Genomic DNA, 21,262 nt, shown 5'->3' with positions numbered 1-21,262 from the left:
ATTCAGCATTCATTCATATTCACGGGATGATGATGATGATGATAGCTTTGTGGCATTCAAAAGCTAAATTTGCTCTCCAAAAAAGTTGGATCATGCACACTGAATACTGAAAACACAGGCCTTAATATTGTGCTGTTACTCTAATAGTAATTAATTGATAGCTTGAATAAAACAGCTTAAAAGATTTCTGTTTTGTTGCATATTATATAACATTTTACTGGCTTTCTTTATGTCACTCTTAGCTAGCTAATAACTCATATATTTCAGAGTTCATATTTGTACTTAACATTTGCTGAACATCCCAGTGTTTGAGATCTGTGTTAGACTTGTCATTGCAAATTGTTGGTGTAATATATTTGCCTATATAGAAAGTTAATATGTTTTCCTTTTTATGAGGCAAAAAAAAAAAAAAATGCAGTCCATATCGTAGTATAAGCTTTGAAAATCATCTTAAAAATGCAAGGAAAACTGATTGGCACTGATAAATATTTGTCTCATAAAAGAAATCAATTTGTTGGACTGCCTGATACTCATTACATGAGAAAAAATATTTAAGTTGTCAGAAATAAGTAGAATATTCCATCCATCCATCCATCCATCCATCCATCCATCCATCCATCCATCCATCCATCCATCCATCCATCCATCCATCCATCCATCCATCCATCCATCCATCCATCCTTATTTTGCTTCAGTGCAAGGGTTATTCTATTTCATTTAAATAATTCTATTTCCATTATTTGTGTTATCAGTAATGCAAATTGTGAGTTTCTGTTGCATTTTTTGTAGTTTTTTATTTATTTATTTATTTTATTATTATTGAAAATGTACAGTGCATTATAAGTAAATACAAATACAATCACTGTGAGATTATTCTCAAATAATTGCTTCATTTTAGTAAATTAAAATCTAAGTTCAGTCATACATCAGAAGATAGTTTTACAGACTTTTTGCTCCATGTTTTCTTTCAGTATGTGTTCATTTACCAACCAAAGACTTGATCATCTCTTTCAAATCAGTCCGACCTCTGACGAATTTCCTCCACCTTGTTTTCCATGGACGATAAAACAAGGACACGTTTATATGGAACAATCTTCCAGTGGGGAAACATCCGTACTTCAATTCCCTTCCCTCTCTAACTTATTTTGGAAATTCATTAGCCTGCATGTGAAATCAAAAACCCATTTGGTTTGTAAACTCTAATGGGAATGGAAAATTGAAAACTCAAGATTTAATTTTATTACAAGTTCCCTTATTTCCAAGGGAATTACTGTGTCTCCAATATCCCTGTGCTATTAGTTGTAAGTCAAAGGGCATTCGCAATTAGTCTAGAAAAGAAGGGTATTACAAAAGAGCACATTCACTTTGTACATTCTGACCTTAATATCCTTAATATTGTGCCCTTCCCTTTTTACCGCCCACTATCTCTTAAATAAATTAAGTTGGCATATAAATGAACTGGAATGATGTCTGTTTTTTTTTTTTAAAGAAAAAGGGAAAGCCAGCACAGTATTGGCATGTTATACCCGGAAAATCATTGAGGGAAAGCAGATTGCAGGGACGAACACACTGGGAATCATCAAACGAGTGCAGCGCTCACACGGGTGCCAAGTATCTGTAACTCCTGATTAAGTCATAGTTATGTTGCCCAACAGCTACAACATAATGCATGACATTTTTTGAGCAATTTATTTGAATGCCTAACCATATTTTTGCTGTCATATGTGATATTGACTCTCTTTAGACTTTGGTTATGTTCCCAAATCAAGTGATCTGCCTGCCTAGATGGCACAGAAGTGCTCTTGAAGTGAACCCGGGATGCTCTAGTGCACTAAAGGGTTTGGATCAGAGCTCATGTGTTCAGAATTATATTACACGAGCAGCGTATATTCAGCGTGACCCATTCGAGAGGTCTGTTGAAAAGGAAATGATGTCATCAATATTTTAAACTGGGGTGTTCCAGAGTAACGCTCAGTATAATTCAACTGGAACTTCAATTTATGGCATCAAATATTCAGATGGCCTCTCGCGCCTGATGATTGTCTGACCTGTGAGGTCATTAACTGCAGCGAGAGCGGGAAATAATGAGATGCGGAGGTCGAGGAGTCATTGGCTTTGGTTTCATTTCCTGAGAGTTTGAGCTAAATGATAAAACTCTGATGGAGACATCCAATTAGTGATCCTTTAGATGGTATTTTTCTCTTAAAATGTCATATTGTCAGTAAGAAAAGTATAACAGTATTATTTTGCATTGCTATTTATGGTATTTCAAATGTCCTGGCTTATTGTTTATAATCATATTTGTTAATATTAGTTAGTACACTAGTTATTACAATGTTATTATACATTTAAGTACTGTGTAATGATAATTAAGTATGTGTATTTATTTGTACATTAACTAATGCTATATACATATTGTTCATTGATAGTTCATGTTAACTAATAAAACCTTATTGTAAAAGCGTTGATTTTGCAAATGATTTTGGTGGATCCACAGGTAAAAACATCATGATCATTACAATAATAACACTGATTTGACCCAAACATGTTCTTGATATTTTGTGAGATTCATCCTGGCAGCTTTAAAGTCAATGTCATAAATATTCACATACTGTATATATTATCTATGGAATGAATAGAAACATGTTTTATGAGAGCAGCTTCTGAGGTTTGGGCTCAAGGAGAGATCATTGTTCATATCATGAAGATCGTTTTACAAACGCTGCTACACTGAAAAAAAAAATGATTAGCTGAATTTAATCCATTTTTATATCATAAGTGGCTGCATTCAACTGATTTGATCTACATTTAAACAAATGCATTAAGTTTAACTAAAATTGATTGAGTTCAACTCAAAACCAATTGAACGTAGGAAGTGTTTTGAGTGTTTGTTGTTCTAATTTGTCATCTGAAATATTAGTTTAGGCTTCTGAATTATTGGGTGCTGAGTTCACCAATAATCAATAATAAACATGTTCAACCTAATGAAGTGTATTCTGCAGCAACATACATGTGTACTGTATAATACAGGGGACAGTAAAGTAGTTCTGTGTATTCTCGAAGACGTGGATATTTGACTATGAATGGGAGATATATGGTGGAGTAGGTTCCTCCACCTAAATAAAATATGTAATTTAAATGTGAGTTTGGCAAGTGGTTTTTGAGGATTCCCCTTTTTAATTAGATCGCGGCCCGGAATAGCTGTCCGGAGGTGTTGCATATATGGCCACCGAGTGAACAGACTTTCCTTGAAAGCCACTTTGAAATTATATGAGACTGTGTAAACTTTGTGAAATGTTTCTGTGCATAAAAACACCAATTGATACGCATGCAAAATACAAAATAAATTGTCCGATTTTTTTTCCCTCCCATATATAATTTATATTTTAGCAGGGTTGTGAAGTGAATTGTGTGCAATAAGAGAGAAACGCTGGGCGCTGCAGAATAATATTGAATATAAATATGGTGAACACTTCTTAATGTGCTGTTCTCTCTGACTGCACAATAAAGTGTGATGAATGGTCTAATCTGCAGTGGAATTGGTGAATTTCTTGCTAACAAATCAATCGGTGAATCAGTCTGGCGACTCTTCACTGGTCTGAATCAATGACTCGCTCACTCATTCACCAAACCTGAGGTTGATCATATTTATAATCCCATCAAGCATTTTCATTCAAATAGCTCATTAAACCATAAACACTTTTCCTTAAAACCTTTATTGATTTCCCTTCCTTCACACTAAATTTGATGGCATCAGCATTTTCATCAAAATCTGCCTTGATCCGCAGAATGAATGCTTGACTAATGATGTGTGTTTGAAGAATTGTTCTATTATTAACTTCAACTTTGAGTGTTAGCAGCTGCTGAATTGTATATCAAATGATCTAATTGATGATTTGCTAAATGCATGTGATGAAAGAACACAAAATGACAGCCAATGTTTTTTTTTTCATATAAAATGTTTATTTGCACCCCTTCATCACTTGTCCGTATATAAGAGAGAGTAACAAAATCCAAATATGCAATCCATTTAGTACTTTTTTTCTTAAAAAACAAAACAAAACCGAACCAAACAAACTGTAAGGCATGTCTGCTTGCACGACATAAACGTCGCATTAAAACGTCAGCTTTAGCATCTCAAAGCAGCGTGCTTATAGGAACAACGTTCATTTTCAGACCACAATCTTCTCAAACATGTATTTGACATGGCTTGTACTTGTTTACATGTAAACGTATTCATTTGTCTTTTTTCACTCATATAAAGATCTAAATGTGGAACTTAATTAGATAGCACCCGGTGCTATCTAATTAAGTGCAATCAGAAAATCTAATCAAAAGTGCAATGTGGAAAGAAACTAACAATAAAGAGGTTCTAGAAACAGGTTCACTCTGAGTGCGTGGATCTGGTTTGTGTCCTTCAGTTCATCAAACACATTAAAACATGAAAAATAAACATCTTTTGACGATAAGTCTTCGCATCCTCCAAGACCAAAATAAAATTGGATTTTACCTTGTGAATTGATATCATCGTAGCACAAAAGAGGAAAGCCAAATACATTCAGACCACTAGTAGAAACACGCAAGCTGTTAGGAAAAGTTTTACATGACATGCTCGTTTCAACAACACCGTCTTCAGATTCTGACAGAGCGACCAGGAATGGAGGGCAATGGAAGAGTAAACGTTGGAAAATGGGACCCTCTACCAATTTGAAGGCATCTTCACATTTGTCTTCCTTGAAATAAAGTTGGCATAACAATCATCTGATGAGCTTTTAATTGCAATTTACTTAATGTGCCCCATTATGATTTTCCATGTAATGTGCAATACAGCAGTTTGTGAAGGTAAACGGTCTGAAAAGTTGTAAAGATCAAAGTGCACGACACAAAGTTGTTGTCTCCTAAAAGAAAGAATCGATTCTGAACTGCCGAGATGAGTCGTCAGTAATTCCAGTCTCACTTCCTGTCACATGCCAATGTAACAAATTTGCATAATGCCAGCCTACAGCCTTCATTGGCTGTCTGTGAACAGTGTCTACTTTGCCCTGCCCTCAAACACTGTAGTTGAAGCTGAGACTGGAAGAGTTTGGTACGTGTTTCCAACATTGTTGTGTTTCAACGATGCACATCCACTTTGCAAAAGGAGAAGGACTCGTGCTCGAATTGATACGGGAAAACCGATGCTATTGTTCGGATCGCTGTATTTCAAGGGCTGGGGAAGATCCGGATCTGAAGTTCAGATATGCTAATGGCCGTTTCATTTTTCGACGTGCTCTGTAAGCGGTCGACCAATCAGAGCATAGCAGCTCGCGGAAAAGGAGGGGTTTAGAGAGACTGAATCTTCAAATGAATCATTTCAGACTCTTTGAGAAATTATGTGATGTGCAATCTATATTATGAGAAAAATAAAGTGTTTTTGACCTTGGATGCATGCAAACCAACTGAAGGAGACCTTTAAAATAGCATAATAGGGGCCACTTATTTGTAATGCATTATAAAGGTATTCATAATGTACTTTATAATGCATTCAATCTTTTCATAAATAATTGTAACCGAAGTTAAAAAGCATTATAATATTTGCAGATTCCTTGTTACATCTGAAATTTGGTTGTTTGCCATGTGTTTTAATGCAACAATGAATACATAAGTGTCATACATGTATGGGTCTGTATTTCCTTTGCTTTTTTTAAAGTGGATTTTTTCATCTAGGAACATGTTTTAAAAAGGGGTTCAAAATCTGACTTCATGTTGACTTTAAGACACAGCGGCGTGTTTGACCTTTCCACAGTGCACCCTCTCTCTTGGCTCACTGAATTTCTCATTTCCAAAACCCACCGAGGTGCTTTTTGAGCCTTTCTGGGAAGACAAAAGTACCCAGGCATGAGCAAAAAGCACATTGTCTTCTGCTACCTGTCCTGCTTTCAAAACCAGACGCACTAAAGCATCGCTGGACTCTCTCTCTCTCTCTCTCTTCCACATTTCATTTTCAAAGCTATTTGTGTGTCTATATTCCACCCATCCTCACTGATGCTTCCATTCAACCTTCACGCATCTCTGAGAGGAGGACATTAGAGGGATCTTTTAGCATCTTTGCGTTTCATTGATGAAAAGAGTGTTTTAGCAGGCGGCTTTGAACGTACTGTAACGCACAGCTTTACGGCTCTGGATGAATGCATGGCGTCCTTCCATAAACCATGAGCTGTCATTAAACGAAACATTAACACATGCCGGCGTTCATATCGGGAGGTCTGAGCCAATAAACTGGCAAATCTGTCAGTTTGCTCAATGTGTACGTTGGATTTGAATTGCACTGGATTGGAAACATTCATAGCTACAAATACAAGTGAAATCAGAAAGTGCCCTTGTCACATTCATAGCGACTCATTGGGCCTCATTCGTGAAATAGATTTCAGTGTGAATCAATCATAAAAATAAAATAAAATAAAAAACTCTTATGCAATTTCATTCAATTCAATGCAAATTCAATGAGTTCATATTTATAAAAAAATAAAAAATAAAGCATAATATTCAAAGATTTTTGCATGTTGCAATAGACGTTTTTACGTATTTTGGAATAATTAAACTTTCATGAATGAGGCCCATTGATTCACAAACAAAATCATTTTGTAATTGTCTATGCATAAAACGTGAAACGCTGATATGGTGAGCTACATTAAAACAGAAAAATGAAAAAAGCTGTTGATATATAAATGAGGGTTGTGCATACATAATTGATTAAAATGACAAGTATATAAATGAGCGTAAGGAACATAACTCAGTCGCGTTTAACACTGGCTTTCGGTGTTTCCCAAGACTTTTCCATTAGAAACTTTCCCAAATCGAAATGACACACATGGCAACGGAAACCGTTTCATTCAGTAATAAATTTCAGACTCATCAGGCAAGCCTGTGTCAGGTACATCTGAATTCAGATTGAAAAGAAAATGAATGTGTTTGCACTGAAAAGGGCAAAAAAAAAAAAACATCATTCTTTGCAAGAGCTATTTTGTTAGATATGAGCTTTTGAATAAAAGTTGCTAAAGCCAAAATATATAATTATATTAGAAATATAAATAAATCTTTCTCTGTAAGAAAACATTTTAGAACTAAACCTTTATTATATATTAAGATACGGATACTTTCTTTTGAATTAAGCAGGAGCAGCCCTCGGGGAAACTCGACCAGACCCTTTTAACGCTCACCTAAAACTGTCTAATATCTTATAAAAGAATCTCAAATCGCCACCTTAACAAATTACATAAAAAAAAAATCACTTCAACAAAAGAAAAAGAGTCAAAGCATTAAAATTGTGTGAAAATCACAGTTAAAAACATTTACTCATGACCTCCCCATGCATTCTCACAGTGGTACATAAACAAGTTGATTTATATAGAATTTTTTTGTTGTTGTTGTTGTTACTTTTTTCTTTATAATGCCTGTTTTTTTTTTCTTTGTTTTTTTTTTTGTCATTCAATGAATTCGAGAGGGGCGAAAAAACACCAGAGCGCATTTTGCTGTCTCATTTTATGCTGTATAAAAGGAAAACAAAAATATATATTTTTTTAATTTCCCCATTCTTTTCCGAAAGAGCTATGTGGAAAGTGGTCCCATTTGCACGGCAACCAACTTTTCATCCGAAAAGAAACTTCATTTAGAAATGAGAGCAGTTGGCCAAAAGAGAAGCTGCTTCTGATTGCACCAAGCATTCTTTGGGAAAAAAAAGCAGGATGCAAAGATTTGCTCTCGCTCTTCCTTTCACACACTCACTTGCTCTCCTTGAGTTTAGCTAGCTAGCTTGCTCTCCCTATTTTTCATGGGCTTTTTTTTTCATATTTTTTTGTAAAAGGTCCAGTCCAGTTCCGGAAAGGCTACCAGCGTGAGCGACGCTGTGTGTGTCTTAGGTGTCCGTGTGGCTGAGTGCCTCCTCCTGCCATTATCTCCAGCACAGGAGCAGTGCTGTGAGGACCAGGACAGACACCAGAGACTGCAGCGAAGGCTTCTGCAGATGGGCTGCGCCTGCCGTTGGTTGCGGGTCGCTTTTGTCCGCCTCCAACATCGGGGGCTCCGTGTGGATCACTTCAGGTTCTGTCGTGAAGCCGCTTCCGCTGCCCGAGCCGCTCTCCTCATCACCTGACGCGAGCAAACATGAGTAAATGTCTGGAGAAATGCACAGGAATAACATGCAAGGCAAACTGCTTCTAAAATGGTTGTTCAGAACAATTAAAAATTGGAGAATAAAAATGTATGGAAAGTCAACTACTTATGGACAACTTTTTTCCCCCAATGTTGGCACTTGGGATAATTGATATGAAATATTCCTTTTTATTTTCAAAAGTTCATTGAATATTACATTTTGTTTGTATTATACATATATCACCGTTGATGTGTGTTTATAAAAGGGCTTAATGACTGCATTTTCATTTTTTTACTATTTATATATCATCAATTGCATTTTATTACATTTGCTTATCAATTGCATTATTTTTTTAATGATTTTTTTCTCTATTTTGCATATTCCTTCATATTTTAGCTCTTTATTTTACAATTTATATTCTATTTTTTATTCAAAAGTTTCATTACTATACATCTATACATATTATTACATTTCATTTGTATTATACATATATTACACTTAAAGGGTTAGTTCACCCAAAAATGAAAATTCTGTCAGTAATTACTCACCCTCATGTTGTTCCAACCGCGTAAGACCTTCGTTCATCTTCGGAACACAAATTAAGATATTTTTGATGAAATCAGAGCTATGTCTCACTCCTCCATAGGCTGCTATGTGACCGAAACTTGCTGGCCCAGAAAAGTTATTAAAGGGATCGTTAATATAGTCCAAGTGACTCCAGTGGCTCAATCTTAAGTATATCAAGTGACGAGAATACTTTTTATGCGCAAAAACAAACAAAAATAACGACTTTATTCCACTATTCATTTTCTTCTCTCTGGGCCTCTAGTTGGTTCACGTAGTGTTTTTGCGCAGCGCGTCTGTGTTACACGTCACCACGTAGGCTCACAATTGGCCGAAGCGGGTCATGTGTGTGATGCGTGATAACGTGTAACACAGACGCGCAGCGCAAAAACACTACGAGGCTCAGAGAGAAGGAAATGAAAAGTGGAATAAAGTCGTTATTTTTGTTTGTTTTTGCGCACAAAAAGTATTATCGTCGCTTGATAAACTTAAGATTGAGCTACTGGAGTTACTTGGACTATATTAACGATCTTTTTAATAACTTTTCTGGGCCAGCAAGTTTCGGTCACATAGCAGCCTATGGAGGAGTGAGACATGGCTCAGATTTCATCAAAAATATCTTAATTTGTGTTCCGAAGATGAACGAAGGTCTTACGCGGTTGGAACAACATGAGGGTGAGTAATTACTAGGGGTGGCTCGATACCACTTTTTCATGTCCGATACCGATACCGATACCACACAATTGAGTATCTGTCGATACCGATACCGATACAATACCATATATTTTTTTCTTAATTAAGCTAATAACACATTTGTCAGGAGGATGCACTGTGTGCTTAACCTAGCCATCTAAAAAGCATCATGCTCAAACAGTGCAATAAATGTTCCACTTTCCTAAAGGAAGAAATAAGTAGCCCACAACATGACTTGGTTGTGCAATACTGCTGCTTAATTTTATTAAAACAATTTTTAAACAGAACTTGTAGCAGCATTTTTAATTATTCAGCGCCATTCAATTAATGAAATTTAAAGTGCAACTGTGCAAATAAAACAAAATTATAATTCCAGTGCCAAAAACTGGATGTAACACAAGGGCTGTACCCGACTATTCGAATATTCGTTCGGTGGGTTGGTATTCGATTTGAGAATTTGACATTCGAATATTCGTGTTTTTTTTTTTTTTTTTTTTTTGCACATGGCATCCCCCTCGAAATGGTTCTCATTCGCGCTTGAATATGTTCAACACTATAAAATCTGACGAAATATAGACACACTAGACGAGACACGTTCAGAATGAATAAACTTTTAATAAACTACAGAACAGCGCGAGTGGGAAGCGGCGCGCCTCACGCGGGCGGGGCTTATATACTCCGAGAACTCTTTTTTACAACTATCTTATAAAGCCTAGCCATTTTTAATATGGACAGTTGAAGGAACCCAACCTCGTTATTTGATGCTTCTTGGCCAGTTGGCCTACTAAAGTGTTCCTGCAACGGGAGTATTCTCTAGCTAGAGCGCAGAACAGCGGAGTTTGTAAGGACAGAAGTGCATGCCTGCGAGCTTGTATTTTGGGTTAAGCTGCGTTGCTTTGACATTGTGGAAAATAGAATAATAGAAACAAAATGTATTAAGCTTTTTACCCTTTATTATCAATCTAAATTAATCTCGTTTCTAATTTAACTTAATTTCGTTTTTCTTTATTTAAATTCGTTTTTTTTCTTTAATTAAATTTCGTTTTTTCTTTATTTAAATTTCGTTTCTTCTTTATTTAAATTTAGTTTTTCTTTATTTAAATTTCGTTTTTCTTTATTTAAATTTTGTTTTTTCTTTAATTAAATTTCGTTTTTCTTTATTTTAATTTCGTTTCTATATTTAAATTTCGTTTTTCTTTATTTAAATTTCGTTTTTTTCTTTATTTAAATTTCGTTTTTCTTTATTTAAATTTCGTTTTTCTTTATTTAAATTTCGTTTTTTCTTTAATTAAATTTCGTTTTTCTTTATTTAAAATTCGTTTCTTTATTTAATTTTCGTTTTTCTTTATTTAAATTTCGTTTTTTTCTTTATTTAAATTTCGTTTTTATTTATTTAAATCTACCCTTACTGTGTCAGTAATTTGTTAGTCAGAAAAATATTAGACTATCTTATTAAAAGTATTGCTTAAGTTAACAGACCTGTGTATGTGTGTTACGTGCGAGTGTACTTTGTGTTGTTCATGGGAAAGATGCGTTTTATATCACTAGTGCATTAATCCGTTCTCGGAGCATAAGCCGTGCCCGCGTGAGGCGCGCCGCTTCCTGCTCGCGCTGTTCTGTAGTTTATTAATTATGAACGTATCGCGTCTTATTTGAAATAACTCCACACAGCTGACATGATAACTTAATTGCTGAGAGGGCTTACCTCACTCACCTCTAGCTACCGTTCACGTGATGCCAGTGTTGCCAAGTCCGCGGTCTCTCCCACCCCGAAACGCGATTGGCTATTTTTAAGAAGCAATTGGACGGGATTTGTATGTGAAAATCTGGCAACCCTGCGTGACGCGTGTTGCTCATCTCTCTTTACGGTATGTCTCTCAGGTGTTGTTAAGCATTTGTATGACAATTTAGGACTAAGGGACGTGATCGTATCGGATCGGGTTATACTCCCGCGATTCATGCAATATCCGATCCAGTGATTTTGGCCAGTATCGGACTAATACCGATACCGAATATCGGATCGGCGCACCCCTAGTAATTACTGACAGAATTTTCATTTTTGGGTGAACTAACCCTTTAATGTGTGTTTTTAAAGGGCTTAATGATTGCATTTCATTTATTTATTATTTATAAAATATTTCCATTTTATCAATATTTTTGATTTATTTTTACTCTGTTTAGCATATTCCTTCATATTTTAACATTTAAAAAATATTTCAAAAGTTCCATTTCTATACATAGGCCTATTATATTACATTTTTTTTGTATTTATATTATATTAATATTATATTTTAAATGATATATTATACTTAACATGCGTTTATAAAGGGCTTAATAATTGCATTTATTTTATTTATTTTTTATACATTATCAACTGCTAAAATTAATATTATATTTACAATATATATTTTTTATGATTTTATTATTATTTTCTATTTTTTATTTATCAAACTGATTTCTGAATTGATTTCTTGAATGATAATTAGTTGGCTCTCATATAGCCTAGGTTCAACTCAAACCCCTGCAAACATAACCAGCACCTGAGGACGTGCATATTCCCAGAGCATCATGGAGTCATACAGTATGTGAGCCGACACTCCATTATCATAATTCCTGTTGGTGTCAGTCCCGTCCGGCCCTCTGTTTCTGACAGACGAGGATCTCGTTTCACTGACGCTGACACAGGGTCTAGACTGCGCGTGACGCTCTCGGACGCCGTGGCGTGATTTATGGTGCCACGTGAGAGAAGGCTGGCCTGCTCACGGGGAATAACACATGCTGGGGAGTTTTTGCATCTAAGAAGGGTGTAAATGTGTATGCCTGAGCTGTTTGGGCTTATTTTTATCTGTGCAATTGATTCTATTTTCATCTATGCATTATTCCTTTAAGAAAGTCATATCTTAAGTAGGTCGAAACCAAAATAAGTGTCAATAACAGAAGGTATGATGCATGTCTGCGTGTCTCCTTGAGAAAAGAGCGAAGCTCAACTTGGTGACTTTTTCACCTTTGAGAGTTTGTATATAAGAATATTGTGGCAAAAATTAAAACACAAACTGATATGTTTTTTTTTTTTTTTTTTTTTTTTTTTTATTGCTTGTGCAAAACACCTTCACAATGCCAATGTGTTGCTAAGGTGTTCTAAGTGGTTGTTAGGGCGTTGCTTGGTGGTTGCTAGGGTGTTTTGTGTTGCTGATAGATCCAAGTCAAGCCTTATCAATCACAATTGACTTGCATATTTGTATTTTATTTTTCTGTAGAGTTTCTTGTGCAACAGTAGAGTATGGCACATGCAACGCCAAGGTCATGGGTTCGATTCCCAGGGAATGCATGAACTGATATAACATATACCTTGAATGCAATGCAAGTCACTTTCGTTTAAGCATCAGCCAAATGCATAAATGTAACTCTTTGTAAATTAAAGAACACAGACGCAGCCGGATCATTTCCATAATGACCAACACAATCTACCAAGAGTAGCGCAATTTAGCGTCTGGTTTAAGACATGCTTTTTTTGGGCCGTTAAATAATGGCACAAACACCAGTAAATTGACAAGTGCAAACCTTAGTAAATCACCTTGCGTGATTCATTTAAATACTCTCCTCCCATACATGTTGCGTCTGAAAGGGAAACTCGTTTGGAAACTCCTTCTAATGCATAAGCAATAATGTCGGCCTTAAAAAATGACCCTGTCTAGGACTTTTCAGTGCTAATTCTTCACTGCGTGTCTTTAGTAAATCCTGACAGGAGTTTTTTTAATGCCAAAAAAGGGTTTGAGCTGGTGCAAGATGTCTGTAAATCTAGCCCTTAGAGTTACTCCAGATCAACTCAAAACCCAGCAAACGAAATGATCCCTGAAGATGGTCATATTCCTGGATCAGGAAGGACAACAAAATCCCTCATATATTTCTTGAACACATTTTTAACATCAGAAACAATCCGCGATTGAGCGTCTGTATTAGTTGCAGACTCTCCGCTTATCCATAAACTAATGTTCTCTACCGACTGACTTACTGGAGTCCTGAAAGTAGACGTCTTTGCCGTTGTAGGCGTTTCGTAGCTTGTTGGTCATCACTCTCAGGGTCATGATCTGCTGTCTGATGAAGGTGTCCGGTCTCGTGATGTCCACCTCCACCTCTGGGTTATTGAGCTGGTTCGTAAGGCCGTCTTTTACAACTTCAGGAAAATATCTGGAAATTAACAAACAAACATTTGCAGGTTTTTTTTTTTTTTTTGGTGGGAATGTTTTATTAAAATGTTTTCAGTCGGGGTTCAAGAAACACATAAATGATTCACTATGATTTGGTATAATCTATATTTGATTTAAAATCTTAAAGAAAAGCAAAGTCAAGGGACACACGAATGCAAATGCATTCATTTACAAATACTTCATGCATAAAGCAAAACTCGTAATTTATCCAAACAGCGTTTGCGGGTGTTCACATGCTGTGGACTGAAGCGTGACTCCATCAGGAGTGTCTTTAGCAGGATCAGCACCTCTCACATTCACATTAACAAGCCCTGCAGCTCCACATCGTGTGCAGAATCACTTCATCAGGAAGTCAGCGTTTTCACGTCGCCCTGTGTTGTATAACAGGAATAATGCGACGCTGCAACCTACACTTTCACCTATAGTGTGAAAATCACCTTGTTTGTACAGGTGCTAAACATTATAACTAAATCTGCATTCCTTACAGGAAGAGCTGTGCTTGCAAATCAGCTGTTAAATAGAGTTAATGTTTTAATAAAGCAAATCGTAAATGCTTTGCCAATGTCGTAACACGTTTCCTGTCAGCTGCGTATGAGTTAATGTATTTTTTTATTATTAAAAAGTAAAAATAATAATAAATAATAGACTATATTTTGTAGAGACTACATCTTGTAAGACTTCACAGTACAGTACATGAAGACTGTCCACAATGCAGTAATGACGTCATTGTTGTACATTTGATTATTAATGGTTCAACAATATCAATAAGATATTTTCAAACTTCAAATGTATTGAATGTATTCAAATAAATGTTTTAAATGCATTGAATGCTTAACAAAAACCAAACACTACGCAACTAGTTTTTGCTTAAAGTGTAAGTTGCAGGTTAAATTTTTCACGAAGATAATGCAATGTGTTTATTAAACATAAAGATAAGAACTGCCCACCATTGTTTTTTATACCAAAATGCTGATATAATATGAAAAGTTGGCACTTTTAACAGTGGTTTTAACCGCTCCCGCTCCCTTCCACTAGATGGAGCGTGACGTCACAAGAGGAACTCACTAGTAGAGTTACCGGCATAGTCATAGCTATAGATGCCTTACATAACTACAGACAAGTTGGTTGTATGTTTTATTTGATAAAAAAATTATGGATAAAATAACTCAACTGTTAACATACTCGTGTGTGCTGACTTCAAGGGGACCGTGATCCTGCCTGAAATGAGAATAAGCTATTCGCAAAACAAACGGGTTCAGGCACGCCAGATCAGCCGGTCGCGGGTCGAGCTGCTCCACTAAACATCGATCTCTCTTTTTCTTTTCTGACAATAAACATCGCTAATTAAATCGTGAGAAATTGATAACGCGTGGACTGAGGAAGGGTATTACATGACGTTTGAGGCGTCGATGAGACTAGCGATTGCGCCTGACGTGCATCTCTAACGTGCAGCTCTGATTTGGACTGACTTAACGTTACTGTAAGTAAATAATGTCTTCAGTCGTTGTCCCTCCTTGCTATTCTACATGACGGCAATATTTTGAAAAGACTTGCTTGTTCTGTTAAATTATCCGGGTTAAGTTTGCACCAGGCTAGACTTGCTCTAACGTAGCTAACGTTACTCACCGGGACACCTGGCTAACCCTCCACTCATTCTCCTCACACCAAGCATTAATAACTCTTTGAGTGCCATGGCTCCCCTCTCTCACGCCTGACCAGTTAAAAATTGTAGGGCTGTGGTCCATAAAGAATTTGATGGTTTCCCACATCCTCAGTCGTTCTCCAAATAGCCATAATACAGTAGGAATCTAGCAGAGTATGGGTTGCGAGTTCCTCTTGTGACGTCATCACCCAGTAACTGAAAAACACGCTACGTTTGAAGAAACCCTAATAAATGTTATTTTAACGCATTTTAAGACAGAAATAATTAAATATATACATATAGAGCACTTTAATGTACACATTAATTGGCTGTGGTGGTTAACCTGCAACTTACACTTTAAAATAAAATATTTTTTTCTAAATAAAATTTAAAATTAACATATATTTGTTTTTGCTTAAAAGTAACTGTAATGCGTTGTTATTTCTAATTTTAGATAATAATTTTAAGTTCAGTTAAAGTTTTAGCGGTTTTGTTTTGTCAGTTTTTATTCATTTTTATTACAGTTTTAGTAATTTTAGTAGGCCTTATATGAAGTTAAACTAAATACTAAATAAATAAACTTTATTATTTTCTTTCAGTTAACATTTATTTTTTTTTTTTTTTTTTTACGTTTATTTAAAGTTTCAGTTTTGGTTATAATAATAAAAACCCGGTGATAGGGTTAAAATAAAAATGAATAGTCACAATTATCTCTTTCACAGTTATTACCTGAGGCAGAACTGGAGACGACTGAAATGATCTGCATAATGAAGTTCGTAGAGTCTGTGATTCATACTGAATTAATTGCATTTATCATGTTTTCCTTCTCTTAATTTCTGCCTCTTTATCTGAATGCTGCTTGTCAGTATAAACACATGTTGCAGCATTATGCATGCAACGAACTCTATTGAGATCTAATCTCCTAAGAAGCGCTTTAGTGAGAGGTAATTGTTTGTGCCTAATTAATATTTCAGGTGGTGCTTTGTGCAAAAATAAATGAAACTTGTTGAATGCTCCCAGGTTGTGCCATCGCAAATGTGCTCCTATTCAAATGCAAACTGTATGGCTTTAAAACAGTAATTAGCCAATAATGAGACGGTTGTACTCCGCGGAGACCAGATCTGACAAATATTGGAAAAAAACAAACAAATACATCACATGCATTTCAGCTCCACCAAGTCTTATCATTTGCGTTAATTTGTCTTTTAGGTACTCCAAATAACCCTCTTCACCCAGTACGGGTCATTTACACGATGAGGCCGCTTGGAAAGAAAATGAAACACATCTTATATTGCACCATCTGCTGATATTCTCACTTGTGGAGGGCTGAAAAGCGGATGGGTTTCTGCCAAGCCGACTGGCTCATTCTCAAAGGCGGGCAGACGGAGTGACAGACATCATGGCGTTCTCTGTGAAATGCCCATCAACAGAAATGAACTGAAGGAATGAGCTACTGTAAAACCAGGGGTCTTTCAATCATAAATTAGTGTGTCTTAAAGGCCGTTTTCACACTCACAATGTTTTTTTTATTTAATTGTTTTCTGATGCACACATCTTTAAGCAAAAAAGAAAGAATTAATCACACTAATGAATGTGTTCAATTGACAGCTTGTCAATGTACTTGTCCCAAACAAGTCGAGACAAGGAAGAACTTGCGAATTTAACAATCTCCTGACAGGAGATTCTCCTTAAAACAATCTTACCTTAAATTATACGTTTATCTCTGTAAAGCTGCTTTGAAACAATCTACATTGTTAAAAGCGCTATATAAATGAAGATGACTTGACTTGACTTGACTTAACCTATGCACAAAATTGGAATATCGCATAAAACATTTGCGGTACTTCCTGATACTAAATATCACTAAGAAAAGAAGGTGAAGCCACTGTATATAATATTTTTTCGCATATGTGACCCTGGACCACAAAACCAGTCATGGGTCATGAGCTTTCCATTGCTGTATGGTTTGTTAGGATAGGACAATATTTGGCCGATTTGAAAATCTGGAATCTGAGTGTGCAAAAAAATCGAAACATTGAGAAAATCGCACAATCGTAAACATAAATGAAATTGTTCATTTATGTTTACGATTGTGCTGCATTCACTCTCAAAAATATTTTTTTTATATACTTATGGTAGGAAATTTACAAAATATCTTCATGGAACATGATCTTTACTTAATATCCTAATGATTTTTGGCATAAAAGAAAAATCGATAATTTTGACGCGTACAGTGTATTGTTGGCTATTGGCACAAATATACCCGTGCGACTCGTGACTGGTTTTGTGATCCAGGGTCACATATAATAAATGACTTGCGTCTCAGAGCGTGCAGATGAAATGAATAACAATAAATGCATTTCGGAGGAAGATGCCTGTTGTTTGGGAACGCAGTCATGTAGTTCTGGAAGGGAATCAAACCGAACCTCTTTGACGGCAGATTTTGCTCAGGCATTTCAGAACAACCAAAGATGCTTTGCAAAAAGATTAGTCCACTGGTTAGTCCAGTCATGCCGTCCCATTGCACTTGATTTTTTTGATGGCATCGAGGAATTCATTTGGTAAATGTGTTTCCATCGTAGTTTATTCCTCTTATCGGATAAAAAAAATTAATCAGAGTCAAGCTTATTTATGTGCATTTTTAGAATTTTTGCACATCTTAGGCCTCGTTTACACTGTCAGTGAAATGTGACCCAATTCCGATTTTTTGCTCATATGTGACAGATCGGATGTGTTCTATGACAGTGTAAACAGGAACAAAACGCATGCATTCAGATATTTTGAGATCGGTTTCAGGCCTCATTCATATGTGGCAATAAATCCGATATGTGGCAATGCGACTGTCATGTAAACAGGCATATCAGATTTTCTGAGGCATTAGGCAACGTCTCTGTGGTTTAATGTCGAGAGAAACCCTGACGCGCATCTGCAAAGAGACGGATGACCCGACGAAACGTTGTGTCGTCGTAGGAGAGGAATGTGGACAAACGTTGACACAACATATCAAAGGTTGGCTTGCTCATCCTAAAATTTTGGACCCACTGCTCCTCGTTAAAGCCAATATTTATATGCTCCCGCCAGTCCTGAGACCTCTCTCACACACAATAACTGAAGCATATGTGCAATGATGCCACTTTTCGTCCTCCTCCGCCTCATAATCATGGTGATGTTTGGCGAACTTCGCATATATCGCAGAGCTAGCATCAAGAATATTTCGTGTCCGTCCATCTGTGCAAGAGAAGTTAACCCTTTAAGCATGCGCGACGTTTCAGATAGTATGGCAAGTGTAAACACATGAACCGGATATGGGTCACAGTTGAAAGAACGTGTAAATTGTAAAAGACGGTCAGAAAAATCGGATAAAGGTAACAAATCAGAATTGGGCATCAAGACCCGCAGTGTAAACGAGGCCTTAGTGTTTCCATCCAGCAGTTTTTAATGCAATATCCCAAAATGCACATAAAAAAAAAAAAGAATTAGGTGGATGGAAACATAGCTACTGTCACATGATCCTTCAGAAATCATTCTAATATGCTGATTTGTTGCTCAAGAAACATTTATGATTATTATTATGTATTATAAAATCACAATAATTTTCAATTATAAAATATCGCGCACTGTGATCCCAAGAGAACAACTTTATGCCACCAGCTCTTACAACAAATTCACACTGGTAGTAATTGTTACTTCAGTAAAGTCCTTCTAACAGGAGATTATTTTTAAGCAGAGTATCATGTTCTCTAGAATGATTATTAACCAGTCGATAATACACAATTAGATCAGTTGTATATAATGTTTTCAGTTGGGTATCATAACCAACCTCGTGCATTGAGCCAACAGGGTGTTTGTATTTGCCTATGACCTAATATCGCTAAAACAATTACCATCGAAGGTGTCATTGAAACACAACAATCTGCGACGCGACCCAGGGGAATGTGTGTGTGAAGGTGACCGTCCTACCTTCCCTTTGTGTGGCTGTTCCAGCACTGCTCCTCATCTGGGTCAGTCACTGTGTCCTCGGCACAGATGCTGTCTGGCAGCGACGACCAGAATCTCTTCGACTCCCTTAGCCTGTCCTTAATGTCGATCACCTGGAAGCACGCGCGGAGAATCAGTTTAGCATATGCAACACCACAAACACAACAGGGGAATGAAGATTTAGGCACATTTTGAACTGTGTGATGGATTGGGTTGGGATTATTATAAAGGGGGGGTGGGAAGATGAGGCCAAACAATTTGCATGGAAATCTCCTTCTGGCTTCACTTTTTTCAGTCTCGACACTGCTAGATAATTCATTGGGGACCAGGTGCAAGTCTAATCCTCCACTAAGCTGTGCTGGTATTTTCTGTACCAACCAGAAGGACGGATTTGTTTTTAAACTGGCCGAACCGGATCGCTGGAATCTCTTCTCAACCTGGAATACTTCTCATAGTGAGAGGTTTATAAATTGGACATATTTTCAGGCATTATGCCAAGATTTATCTGTGGAAATTGCTTATAAATGTCCAGGCCATTGTTAGACGCGTCACTGGTTGTCTATTTCACTCATAACATGCCTTATTAAATGGTTGCTGCTCTTCAACTCTCTAGAAATGCACAATATTTCTACTATTTATTAGCTAGCAAGTGCTTGTTAAGGCAAGCATCACTATTCCTATTACTTATAACTGGGTTATCAATTTCAACAACCCAATTCTAATTATCCATCTTATTTTTAACGTAATAGAGGTCTTGGGGCATGCAGCCATTTGTTATTTCAATGTGCAAGGTTTGCGGTGTCAAAGTTATTTTAAAAGTCCATAAGCTACTTTATAATGCAAACCGGTATTTGTTATCACATTATTTTATTGTTGTAACCATAAACACTCTGGTTTGTAGTGAAAATAGTTTTACAGTTTATTGTACTTTTCTTCTAGTTATTTACCTGCTAATGAATCGTCTCACACATTCAAAGAAAATAGCTTACGGCCGAATTGCAAAATATGGTGGAAACATATTTTCAGTCTTTTCAGTGACTCGTTTCTGCAAGTTGCACCAGTAGGTGGCGACAGTCATTTAGTGATTCATTCATTCCAACGACTCGTTCAAAGATGTCTGTGTTTATTAGCATGCCATTGATTCACTCAACCGATTCGTTCACAGCACTGATTCAATCAGGAACAAAACAGACGCTGTGTCCGAATCGTAAAGTAGCTACTACATTTAGTTTGAAACTTACTTCGCAACCGTTAACAAAGTACGTTCTATATAGAATGAATGTGTGTAGTATGAATGAAATTTGGACATATTACATCCGCCATGTTGTCATTGTCATATTACCTACGGTGTAAGTTGGGTTCCTAAACCTCTATTGACAAATCATCTCCCGTGGCCTCATGGGATAGTGAAGTGTCAGAAATAGTAGGCCATTTCGCCTACTGTTTTATGAATACTATGAATTACTACGGAAATACTACTTGGCTAATATAACTTTTTTTTGCATACTATATAGGCATATTCGGACGCAGCGAGAGTGACTGACTGAAGCATTTGCTTTACTGATTAGTTAAAAAAACAGATAAAACTGACAAAACTGTCTGTCTTTAGCGAGTCATTGAATCATTCATTCGATTGATTTGTTCAAAAATGCTGAATCATTCAGGAAGGAAACAGCTACCGCCCATGATGTAGCACAATATGCAAACTAATTGGCAATATGGTGTCAAAACTAATTTTTTACTCAAATTGAACTGCTGTATATACTCTTTCTTGTGTGATATTGCTTCAATAATAATGTTTCGCAGACTTCTTCAAATCATGTGGCTTTTAAGAAGACTGCTGTTTATTTAATAAGCAATTAGACTAGATATTTTTCCCAGATAGACCATAAAACATAACTGGGTTATCAATTCCAACAACCACCTAATTCTAATTATACATCTTATGCTTAACATAATACAATAAATACAATAATATTGCCTTGCAAGATCATCCTAGAACCTCATAGCAACACCCTGGCATCATGGTGCAGGTTTTTCACAGAA

General features: G+C 36.4%; 1 protein-coding gene across 2 annotated transcripts in view; it reads right to left on the bottom strand.

Moving 5' to 3' along the window:
• Window positions 1–7,306: 7,306 nt before the first annotated feature.
• Window positions 7,307–21,262, bottom strand: part of gpc6a (glypican 6a) — a 223,758-nt gene continuing 209,802 nt past the window's right edge. The window contains exons 7-9 of one of the 2 annotated variants that reach the window (XM_081362084.1): window positions 19,199–19,329; window positions 13,401–13,576; window positions 7,307–8,127 (exon numbers count right to left, since the gene is read on the bottom strand). In XM_081362084.1, coding sequence (XP_081218210.1) covers window positions 7,931–8,127; window positions 13,401–13,576; window positions 19,199–19,329 — 504 coding nt within the window. In that variant the 3' untranslated portion in view covers window positions 7,307–7,930. The remainder of the gene's footprint in view (window positions 8,128–13,400; window positions 13,577–19,198; window positions 19,330–21,262) is intronic. The other variant, XM_081362083.1, reaches the window with a different exon arrangement.

The sequence above is a fragment of the Scardinius erythrophthalmus genome, assembly GCF_964197995.2.
Source record: "Scardinius erythrophthalmus genome assembly, chromosome: 3".
NCBI classification, from domain to species: Eukaryota; Metazoa; Chordata; class Actinopteri; order Cypriniformes; family Leuciscidae; genus Scardinius; species Scardinius erythrophthalmus.
This window is presented reverse-complemented; position numbering and strand designations above follow the sequence as displayed.